General features: G+C 42.3%; 1 protein-coding gene across 5 annotated transcripts in view; it reads right to left on the bottom strand.

Moving 5' to 3' along the window:
- Positions 1-6,159: 6,159 nt before the first annotated feature.
- The window catches only part of shf (Src homology 2 domain containing F), a 125,303-nt gene continuing 119,216 nt past the window's right edge, over positions 6,160-12,246 (bottom strand). For all 5 annotated transcript variants that reach the window (XM_030095790.1, XM_030095809.1, XM_030095795.1 and 2 more), the window contains one exon: positions 6,160-8,937. In XM_030095790.1, the coding sequence (XP_029951650.1) occupies positions 8,751-8,937 (187 nt within the window). In that variant the 3' untranslated portion in view covers positions 6,160-8,750. The remainder of the gene's footprint in view (positions 8,938-12,246) is intronic.

The following is a 12,246-nucleotide window of genomic DNA, read 5'->3' as shown; positions in this document are numbered from 1 at the left end:
CATAAACGGATGAGGACACAGTAGAATTGCATTTTAAAACTCATTTTGTGAAGGTATAATTACATTAGTAATCCACAGAGGATCAAATACATTAACTTTAATGTGTATGAGGATCATTAGAGGCACTGTAGATTCAAATTTAGATATCCTAACTCATCTTTTTAAAAATTTTCTTATTAGGAAAAAAATACACCTGATCTGACATTTAACTTTCTGGGGATCTACTTCCTTATTGTCTAACATTTTTCTTTTTATTGTATTATTGTAGAAACATAAGAATGAATTTCCTTGCACGGTGGTTTAAGCTGCTTCACCAGCAGACTGAATGAAATAACGATCAAAGAAACACGGAGGTCTGAGTGAAACAACTGTCAAAAATCTCTAAACTGTTGAGTTGAGACTGATGAACTACTGTCAGTATTGTCAAAATGAAAGACGTGTTCAGATCTCTGCGTAGTTCAAGATCATGGTCAAGATGGTCAAAAACAACTGCTACAATTCACAGGCAGCTAAAATTTGAACTAAATTGTACTTTTGTGGAGTTATACTGAAAATTATAATCCTTCAAAGATTTTCACTAGATTATAATGACTGCAAATTTAGGTTAGGGCAGATTAACTCAAAGTTTCTTAAAAGTAATGGTGCATTCATGAGAAAATAAGAAAAGGGTATTTCACACATCACGGTTTTACTGGGACAACAGGGTGTGATCTGAAGCTCTGTGTGGCTACAATGATTTCATCCAGAGTGTCTTTATTCACCAGTATTTTATATATCCGGGATTTGGGAAAGGATTGTAAATGTACAGGCGGGAGATGGAGGAAAAGTGTTTCCTGTGATATGATTTAATTTTATTTATCATGCACTTTAAACCCTGGATGCCCCTTAATTAAAACAAGTTAGATAATCTATGCCAAAGGGAAAAAAAAGAGCAGTCTTAGAACAATCAATCTACATGAGAACACAAAACGAATGTCCTACTTATAGTGCATACAATAAAATTGGTCTTCCGTGGTCTTTCTTTAATTTTACTAAAACAAATATCACAAAACTGACTCTGTTTAGGATTTTTCAGGTTCACCCCCTTGAGCACACAGTTCCTCAGGTTTCACATGGGCAAGCGAAAATAAAATAAAATTCATATCCTCTGGTAAAAAAGAGGCAGGTGAATGACAAACTGCCAACCTCAGTTTTCACACGGAGAGAAACCAGATCCCAACTGAATGTGTTCATTCGGGATCTTTGCCCATTATGTGAACTTTACCTAAAACCTCCATTTTCATATTTTTGTGCTAACCTAATCTAAAACATAATCTAAACTGTTTTTTTCAGACACTCATAGACTGAATTGAGCTTTCACTGCTGGTTTGATGTAATCCTCCTGCGGATCCACTAGATGGCAATGCTGTAACGTCTAAATCTGTCCTGAGAGCCGAGTGTTTGCTTTCCTGACATTTGAAATCAAGCTCTTGATCTGCCCTCTGCTGAATGTGTCTTGATGAATGTGTGATTTATTTTGGTTTTCTGTGCTGTCATCTCTCACAGAGGACAGTGTTCTCAGACAGCCACTTAAAGGAGATAAGGTGATAGTTTTACTGTCGTCCGCTCAGCTGCTGCGGCTGCGTTAAGAGGGCATTGTTGCCATTAGCTGAGGCCTTATTACAGACAGATAGATTTGCTTTGTCTGGTTGTCTCCCATCAGGGTATTTTAGGGGAGGACATATTGTGTTTGCCCCCCCCCTCGGATTCGTACCGTGCTCCATCTACAATAATTGCCCTGCTTAGTTTTATTACTGCATCTGCGGATGTGACAGCTCAATCAGTGGATTGGCCTTTCATGAGCACAGCACCCAAACAGCGCTTTGTGTCCGTCTGTCCCCATTACCATTTTATATGCAGGCACACCTGCGGGCAATTTCCACCTCCAACTGCCTCCAAGGGTATTTAAAAAAAAAAATTAAAAAAAAACATTTCTATTGAGCTGGTGGAGACAGTGTCGCAGCGCCACAACCGAACAATGGTGAATAAAAGTCTCATTGCCTTTCGAGCAAATTAAAAAGAAGACAGTTGTGGCTGCTGAGAGAAAAATAGTGGAATTTGAAGCCGAGTGGGAACAATGCAGACTTGATTTTGTTTTCAGGGCTACAATTGCCACTGAGCTCTGGGAGCAGATGTAATATTCAGTGTTGTATATCACATATATTGGCTGTTTTGACTGTATCTAAAGCTTTGTGAGCTTTACTGCTGCAAATCACAGTGTGAAGTTGTCATGGAGACGATCAATTGCACGTGGAAAGCCAGCACGCCAGTCCTAGGAAATATGTCATTACCAAGTGTGTTAAGGTTCCCTTTGTTGTCTGTTAGAACAGTGTGAACAGTGTGTGAGCTCAGAGGACGTCTGCATGAACTGTGTTTACCTGTTAAATTTTAATTCAGAGCCACAACTGCATGAATCTTTCCAAAGCTTTGCATCTTCACATGTAATGCTCTAAAAATGTACAAATGAGGATAATATTCAAAGAAATGAAAAGTCTGGGATGCCTCCAACATTTAAGTCTTTGTTAGTTAAGAAGCTGCTTTACAGTCTTAGAAGTGATTTTTTTTTTGTGGATTTATTCAGTGTTCATTTATAAAAAGTTATTAATTTTTTTTTTAATGTAAGCTGAGGTATTTAAATACACATTCCCTTTTCGTCATATCCCAAACATTCCCTCTGATCCATGTTAAAGACTTCACTCACGTAATGACGAGCCAGATATACTGCCTCTAATAACCTAATCTCCCAACTGGAAAAAAAAACAGATACATCTTTCCTTTGCAGCAGAGGCAATGTGAAGCGCTTCATGAGTAAATGATAAATTATTCAACAGAACACGAAAGTATTGAGAGCAAATTTAAAATGATTTGTGAGGCAATGCAAAAGTATTGTGTGTTAGGTTGAAAGAAATACAAAAATCTGCTGAAAGCTACTCATTCCTCTTCATTCAGATAAAGCATATTGTTGATGTCTGGCTTTGTTTCTGTGAGTTCAGTGTAATTTATTGTGTTTCTTTTTCTTTTTTTTTATCTTTGTGAAGCACTTTGAATTGCCTTGTGTCTGAATGGTGCTGCATAAAAATAAACTTCCCCTAACTTGAAATGAAAGAAAACCATTGTGTGGATACTGAAATCTGCAAGGAAATAGAAATGTTTTGCAGAATCAAGTGAGAAGAATTCAAATTATACTAATAAAAAACAATAAAGAGAAGTCAAAATGAACTCTTATGGACATTAAAAGTACTGTGAGACTCAAAAAAAGATGCAAAAAAAGTGGCCAACACAGTGTTCTGGCAGTCTTCAGGATTTTTGTGGCTCACTTTTATTCCTCTGGAAACTCTCTTCAGGTTTTATCGCGACTTTCGTCAAGCCACTCCAGCTACGACTCATATCATCGCAAATATTTTTCCAGACTCTCTCTGCTTGGATATGGCCGGCCTCATGCGGTGAGGGCAATTCCAGTGAAAACCCCCACTTCTGAGCAAAGAGAGGAAACATCTTAAACAACTGGTCAGAGGGCGTCGTAATGAATCCAGTCTGCAGCTTTGAAGCTGCTGCAGATCTGCCCAATTACTCCCACGGCGACCTGGGGATTCAGGTAATGAGGGAGGTTCGGCGCGCCGTCATCGCAGCCAATATATCGCGCCGGCAGGAATGATCAACGCCGGGCTTTCTGAAATGGTGTTAAAGCTGGTGTAATCAGGCTCTTGCAGACGAGCTGAACAATGCCAACGCTGCTCTCTGGAGATGAAATCCTACGACGCTCTCCCCGAGCAGGTTGAAAGGACCGAGTCGGCATAATGGCCTCCGTCCGCTTTTGTCTTTCTGGAAAGAGGCAACTCACGTGTTATTAACATGAGGTCTGTTACCTGAGATTGCTTTCTGCCCGGCGTGACTGAGCGGAATATGAAATGAGAGGCTGATGGACACCAGGCTGTTTTATCCCCTTGTGCCTCATTCAACGCTTTCAAGCCCAGCTTTTATTCTTGCCCCCCTCCTCTTTTTTTTATTCCAGCATTTTTTTTTTGTCCGCAAAAGCTTCTTTGATGCATTTCATCCCAGGTGCTTTCACCCTTTTCTGGAGAAGAACAGAGCTGCAACCGAGGGAGACGCAAAGATCAGGTAGGAACAACTGAGAGAGCCCGATGGAAAAGTGAAAATAGCCTTTTCACTCCTCGGTTCCGAGTGAAGTCGAGGATTTGATTGAGTGGTGGGGTTCAAAAATCCACAGGTAAGTCAAAATGACAACCTGTGAGTGCTTTTGAGAAGGAAAGGGAAGTTTCAGGTTAAAAATGTTCGTGTTTGCATACAGAGGTGTGGATCCACGGCCGCAGACGCCGGCTTCCTGTCAGGAGCTGCGATCGCTGCACTGGCAGCACCAGTCTTTCTGCCTGCTATCAAACGCCTCAAGAGGCTGTGAATGTTCAACGCTTCCTTTCATCAACCCCCTGCCTGTGCGCATCCTGAATGTCTGCCACTTGTTTTGTGTCCAAAACGTTCTCAGTTAAAACAGGTTTTGTTGTCAGTTCTGAAAGCGATTTCAGTGGAAGGGATTAAATATTTCACAGTGCAAACTCTCCTCTTTAGCACTTAATGCTGGACTGGAAGCATACATCGGTGTCATAGTTACAGAGCTGGCTTGACATTATATTTTACACAGTAGTCGTGCTGGAGATGCACACCTCATTTACAACGTCAGAATCCTCAGAAAACTGTTGGTGCCTTATGAATGATTAAGATAAAAGGCAAGGGTGTGTATAAAAATGTGTATTTTATCTTTACATAATGTAAATGAGCACACAAATGTCCAGAATCCTTCATGATTGCCATAGAAATTTGACTTCTGAAAAATGTAAAACGGCCACCAGTGAAAACCAGCCCTGCTGCTTTGGGTTCTCTTTGGCTCGCCGACAAATTCTCTTAAAACGTCACAAATCATATACGATTTAAACTCCATTAAATCCAGCGGGGATTAGAAAAGCTTAGGCGGATATGTTGCTGCTATAATCTCTGTTGCAGCAGCTAAACAACAACAAAAACATCTGAAGTGTGAAAAGAAGGAAACCTAAATGTAGCAAACATGGTCGAGGAAGCTTCAGACGTATATCAAACAAATACTACAGGGACGAACGGCCGACTGAGGGGGGGAAATATATTACAGAACTGTGCCACAAAGTGGATCAATAGAGGACAACAAGTGCTGGAGTACTGGCTTGATAATAGCTTCAGCGCTCTGTCCTTGACTCAAACAATGGTGGCTCTTTGCTATTTACTGAAGGGCTTCACCATGGAAACAGGCAACAGCAGAGTCACCGGGTCTGTTTTTTTTTTTTTTCCTTCTTCCCCTTTTTCCTTAATAATTGTGTTGGCTCGAGATAGAACAACAGAAAATATCAGATCACACGTTAAACTCATAAACCCAACTTTATTTAGATTGAACCTCGATGCCTCTAAGTCCCCATACAATACATTCAGTATATACATTTGGCCATGAGGGACTGTACAGATATGTTATAGTAGTGCATACATACGTGGCACAAAAAAAAAGAATGTACACAGAGGAAAACTCATACATGCCACTTTACCACCGTAAAGTGAAACACAAGACACACTCGGGACAAGTCAATGGCTGATGGCTGCTGACACAAATGCGCGCACACACTCACACAAACGCACACCCACCCAACAAACACTGCTTGGCGCGTGCACAATGTGCACACACACACATACACAAGATTTAAGACACTTCTGAGGGAGGAGAAGAGGCTCTTTCAGGTTCTCATAATACAAATATACGAATGTGAAGAGTGCGTCTGCTGACCGCAGCAAATCCCTCCCCCTCACCTCTCCCTTTTGCCTCCTCTACATTTCTTCACCCCACCGTCCCTCGATTCCCTTTTTTTCCCAATCCTAAGGCTTCTCTTCAGGCTCTCCACTCTCGTAGAGTAATACTCATCAGCAGCAGTAACTAAATAAACAAGCTCTACTGTTTGATCTACCCAACAGCGAACATTCGGGACATAAATGATACATCACACTAAGTTTGCATTTTGTTTTAAGATATCTTCTCTCAGGGAAATACATAGGTCCACTTCGACGACACACGGTTCCTCAGTAAAGCTGCAGACGCCACGATGAGGCACCCTTATCTGATGCTCTCACTGCACCAGTTAAATAAACTTCAGAATACGTCCTACTTCTATTTATTCTTTTTTTTTTGTGTTATTTCTATATTTTTACTAGTCATGTCACTCGGCTGATTACATCTTGACATTTTGTACCATCACATTTGTCATAAACATCTGTCAGAGGCACAAAGTAATTTCATTTCCCGATAAACTGACTGCGGTACATAGTTGCATAGCGCACAGCAGAGATACAGTCAAAGCCAAAACCTTAATTCGACTTTGTATATTCAGTGGTCATGCTTGTTAATGTCAGTTTCTTAAAGTGTCAGTCTTTTTTTTTTTTTTTTTTCACTCTTCAGCTCCGACAAAAGCCTTCCTCACAAGATTTATTTGTTGAAGAAACAACTGGATTTTTGCAACTCAAAAAATGATAAAAGCTTCCTCCCCCGAGAGGCCTGATCACACATGCATTAGGCTTATTAGGCCCGCTTCACGGTGCAGCCACTGTCGGAAAATCAGCTTTTTCTAGCTGTAATTGGTCAGCAATATTGGACGCTGTGAGCCGAAATATTATTCGTTCTGTAACAAAAGGCTGCAGAGAAGAAATAAAACAAACATGTTCTTCCTTTGAGCTGTTAAAATCAAAGGCGGTAATGAGGGAATTCATAAATACGAAAAAAAAAAAAAAAATCATTGAGTCACAAGGCAAATTCTTTGTTTTTGAGTTTAAGGGAGGGAAAAAAAATCCTTGGAGCAACAGCTTTGAACAGGTACCAGCAGAGTCAAAAACATTCCCGTGTGCATGCTAATCCCGTACACATGTGTGTGTGTTGGACACACACACATACCCACATGTTTGAGGGGCATCTGGAGATTTTGTTCCGGCAGTTGAAGTTAAGTGTTTATCTGGTTTGGAAAGGCTGCGCTGTGATCGACGTGGGGTTCGGAAGGTGTTGGGGGTTCCGCCATCAACTCCCATGTGATGCCCCGTGACCCCCGCTCAGATCGGCGAGGGCGGGGGGGGGGGGACACGAGCGACTTGTGTCCCGGAGCGAGGCCGAAGCCGACGTGCACAGACGTGCAGAACTGGATACAACAACTAAAAACAAGCAAAGCACCACTGCAAAAAGACAAAAAAGAAAAAAAAAAAGGAGAGGAGGGTGGAGTAGTCCCCAAAACACAATCACATCAGCACAGAACACTGAGGGGGGAAAGGGGGGCGGGACGAGGGGGGGGAGGGGGCACGGGCCAGTCACAAAGGAGCAACACATCAGTAATAATTACCCCAGAATAAATTACAGTCACAGAACAATTGCTAAAAGCAGAACTGGAAATCAGCTGATCTATCGGACTGATTTGACCCATGCATTATAAGGCATTAACCAAACATCTGTTACTGACATCACACAGTATTATAATAGTGACTATACATACAATTGCTGATCTGGAAAAGTCTTTTTTGTTGTTTTTTTTTTTAAATATAAAAAAAAAAATTCTGGTGTAACTGTATTCAAAGAAACATATTCCTTAAACCAATGACATAATGTTTAAGGGGTTCGGGAATGTTGGGGGGGAGCAGATCGATGTCTGCAATCCCATTGTACCTATTGATCTGCAGATGGGCGAATGAAATTGATTTTCTGAGGTAGACAATGCAGGCATATTTCATTCTCCCGATGCAAAGCCGTTCTAAGCGGGGGTAGTGGGGGTAATTTGGTCCATTTGGACAGGCTCCGATCTCCAGCCTTGGCCAATTGTACTGTGTCAGACGGGGTCGACCCATCCATCACGCTCCCCCCCCCACCGCCTGTCTCACCACTGCGGTACTTACACTGTCATTGGTGTGATACACCCACTCACTGATGGATAGCAGACAACACGGGCTATGACAAGATGAAGAGATCAAGCCTGCACAGTTCACAGGCCCCGTTGTCTTCCCCACAGCTGGGGACGCACCATTCATCCGCCAGCCGGATTATTCAATATCCTGGACACTTGTATGAGGCCCATGTGGACAATACAGCTCAATGAACATCAGAGACGCTGCTTTTCTTAAACGGCTCCTATAATCTTCAAGTCCCCTTTGAAACACAATTACAGTATCAGCAGAGCCTAGCCAAATGAGCAACTTAAAGAGAATTGACACGATGTGCACTCACAGGAAAAAGGTACAGCTTATGATGAAAGATTCCCAGTGACAAATACTTTGTTGTACCTTGCTTTCTCTTTGAGTGTTAAGTGCTATGGTTAATCAGCTCAACAATCAATGAAATGATGCTCTTCAGATAGTCAGTCTTTGATGTGATAAGCAGATGTCCGTCATAAATAAAATAAAATACAATAAAATAATACAAACCTCTGCAACACTGAGTCTGTATGTATGAGAGAGTGTGCAGGAGGCCTTCGAGACGGATCTGGATTCTGTCGGCCAGTGAGGTGAGTCAGGATCAGCAGTTTGGGATGCCACTGTTCGTCTAGCCCCGAGGCCTCGTGGGTTTCTCGTCTGGTCGGACGGAAAGCGCGGGCCTCCAGGGGGTAGACAGGAGAGTGCTGCAAGGGCGTAATTCCTGCAGGGCTCCAAGAGCACTATAGTGTCCTAATGGCTACGGGATAGAGCAGGGACATGTGTTCGGCGCCCTTGATGGGCAGCTTCCGGCTGGAGTAGAAATGGATGATTTCAGGCACGCTGTCAAAGGGGCAGCTGTTCTGGCCCAGGATGTACTTGTTCTCCTTCGTCCGTGACAGCTTCATGTGCATGAAGCCCTGGCTGCTCCTGGAGATGGACAAGGATGGAGAGAGACGGTCAGGAGAAATGTTCACATTCAGAGGTGCAATACATATGAAAAACGTGAAACTTGAGGCTTTATGCGAGGCTTCAGTAACATCACAGCATCGGGTAAGTTGGTGAGCCTGATGTCAAATTACAAATGCATAAAAGTGCTTGTCAACTGGATCAATGCAACTGAAACAAAGACTATCTGAAAGACGTCTGATCACAGTAAAGAAGCTGTCAAGAGCAGAGGATTTTCTTCTGAGATAAAAGTTTTAAGTTGAAATGATCATAATATAAACACAGCTATGGGGAAACAATCACAATGTGAGACATTGTGGTTAAAAGATATCGATCAAAACAAACCGGCTCCGCACAGTCTAACTAAGCATTACCAATCTGTACCATGATAGTGAATCTAATGGCATTGCATCCAAAATGTGGGAACATTTCAAAAACATAAAAGTCAAACATTGTAGTCAGCTAACATCAGTGCTGAGCTATTTGTTAAAAATAAATGTTATCTTTGTGCTGAATGAGTAATCCATTTAACAGCTGTTGAGATATTTAAGCATTGACCCAAGAGGTGGACCAAGCCTTTCACAGGTAAACCTCGTCCCCCGGAGCCACCCAACCGGCGTGGCTTAAAAACTAATTTAAGGAGAAAACAATGTTAAAAGCCTCGATATATGAGAGTCTCGGCAGATCGACCCTCTGCGACGGCCCCCGGTCTCATTTACGCCCACAGCAGCTGCTCCCTGCAGTACGTGACAATGTTCTGAAAGCTGGATTACCGCTGATAACTTCAGAGCCGTCCAGGGACGAGGCTAAAAGGCAGGATGCTTAAGGTGTTGGGTTTTACATGCAGTGCATAAGGATGAGGCTAATGAACCCCCACGATAAATCACTTAAGCTACGGCAATAAAATGCACAGCAAATTAACAGCTCCCTGTGTGTTCCTCTGCGCCCTCAATCAATACATTTTACAGCTTGCCTGTAATCTTCAGCTCTGAAATAGAAAATTACTTTTTTTGGGGGGATTAAGTGATGTTACAAGATGTTGATACACTGATGCTTCCTGCAAAGAAAGACTATTGGGAATTTCAGCTTCTGGTGTGTTGTGATTAAAATAACAGACATGAAGTGTGTCATGTGTTTGCTCCATACACTGCATCATGGTTTTTTTTCCCCCTCTAAAATGCAAACCTTTTAACAAGAATTTAAAAAAATGGATGGTTTTGTTTTGAAGGGAAGAAGAAGAAAAAAGGAAACTCCCTGAAGGATTGCTTTCTTCACTAACATGTCAAGTAAGCGTGACATGTGTGAACCTGCCTACCTAAACAGGGGCCAGTCGGTCTTATCTGCACTTTGCATTCAGAGTGCGTCAAAGTTGGAGCGAGCAGGATTCTCGTGAGGACCGAGCAACATGCAGGGTAGGAGTACACAAGGTGCTCAGGAGCCGAGATGTTATTTATTCCATCAATGCAACTGGGATGTGGGGATATGATTCTGACGGAGACATACGTGGGGAAAAAAAAAATTCTGCTGCGATGAGATAAAAAAAGAAGAAAAGCTCAGTGGTTAAGTCTGGTGATGGGGTTTCTAACTTTCATGGCGTGTCAGTTTTTCAATTTTGAAGCAGCTAAAATGAACAAAATGTTATTTTTTTCTCTTTTTTTTTGTATAGAATGAGTGTACTCCAAGTGTAAATATATGCACGTATTTGTAGCTACACTCATTATCTGCGGTGAACAGGAGCAAGAACTCAGCTTTAGGCACCTTGAATGTGAGGCAAGTCCATTCTTTACTTATCTGGTAATTGCATGCGTAAAGCCAGCGGATGTATTTTCTCCCTGACGCACGGAGAGAAACCAGAACAAAGATAACGCCACTGAGAAGGAGGTTAAAAAAAAGACCGTACAGGGTTCAATTTGAGGACATACATCAAGAATAACAACACATTTAAACAGAATATTCTCTCTTTCCACAGATTAGGCCGACTCTGCTCTTAAGATTACAGTGATTGCTATTATTAGAGATAACAGACATGAAGCCTCAGATTGCTGTGCACTTTATATGACACCAGATAAAGAACAGTCCAAATGTGTCAGAGCTAACACCTTTTTTATTACACAAGCCGCGGCTTACTGAGCAATAAAAGTGGAGCAAACACAGCGATCAAGGTTTCCATTAAGGCCTTGATATTTCGGCACGTCATTAACAAGTGCAGCACAATCTTAGGATGAGACAAATTTCCCTTGCCACAGGTCTCTGCAACTCGGTGACTCTGTCAAGTGGTGCCAAGAGAGCTCATTTAGGGGGAAAAAAACAAACTCATCTGCCCTGCAAAAGTGCATTTGATGAATCCTCACGTGGAGCGCGGAGCAGGGAGGCGTCAGGTTACACAGAGACACACTTAAAAAGCCAAACACATCAATAGCATCATTTTTAGACTCCCAGCTGATCCCGAAGTCAGCGTGCAGAGCTGCTTATCATGTTACCGTCCTGCAGAGACAGAAACCAGGAACAAGAGCGGCGCGGCAGCGCTGATAGAACGAAGACGAGGCTGTTTCGGAGAGGGGACAGCCTTTGAGGTGTTATCAAATCCCAGAGTTTGTGGCCTTCTATTTGTCTAATCAAGATTAATCTCGCTGGGGAGGTCTGCTGTCTTGTTTATTGAGGTTTATGACTTTGATTTGAACTGGGGGGGGCACTCGGCGCAGGGACGGCCTGACAGCTTATCTCCACCTTCAGCATATTGGATTGCTGGGTGAATGATGCTCCCACCGTTATGAATCTATGGCTCCAGAAAAGCAAAGTCATCCCACAACACGATCGTAATCCCTGGAAGAGGAGATGACCTTTTAAAGCACTGCTGGCCACCAGATTTCCAGTGGGTTCATAATTTCATATAAACTGGACCTAAAACAGTCTAGGAATGAAAGCCAGAGCAGTTTTGACCTCTTAACTTTTAGAAAGATTTTGGATGGAGGACTTTGTGGAGTGTTGCTGCACAAGGTGTCTGCAGGGACTCTCACTCAAAACATGCCCCTGTAATCTTCTCCTAGACAGACAGCTGTTGGTTAACTAAACGACCGCCAGCTTCATGTGATCAGAGAGATTAAAGGTTCTGATTGCACGATATATGTTTTCTTGGTGATGCAGAATTCAGTGACATTTGCTCCTCAACTGTCTGAAATGTAAATATTATCAAAAGAATTACACTGCTGTGACGGCACAGTACAATGTCAATCTTAGTAGTGTAAAAAAATGTAAATGTGGACATGTTTCAGCAGGTTTTCTTTGATGTAT

Source organism: Salarias fasciatus, chromosome 1 (assembly GCF_902148845.1).
Source record: "Salarias fasciatus chromosome 1, fSalaFa1.1, whole genome shotgun sequence".
In the NCBI taxonomy this organism is placed as follows: Eukaryota; Metazoa; Chordata; class Actinopteri; order Blenniiformes; family Blenniidae; genus Salarias; species Salarias fasciatus.
This window is presented reverse-complemented; position numbering and strand designations above follow the sequence as displayed.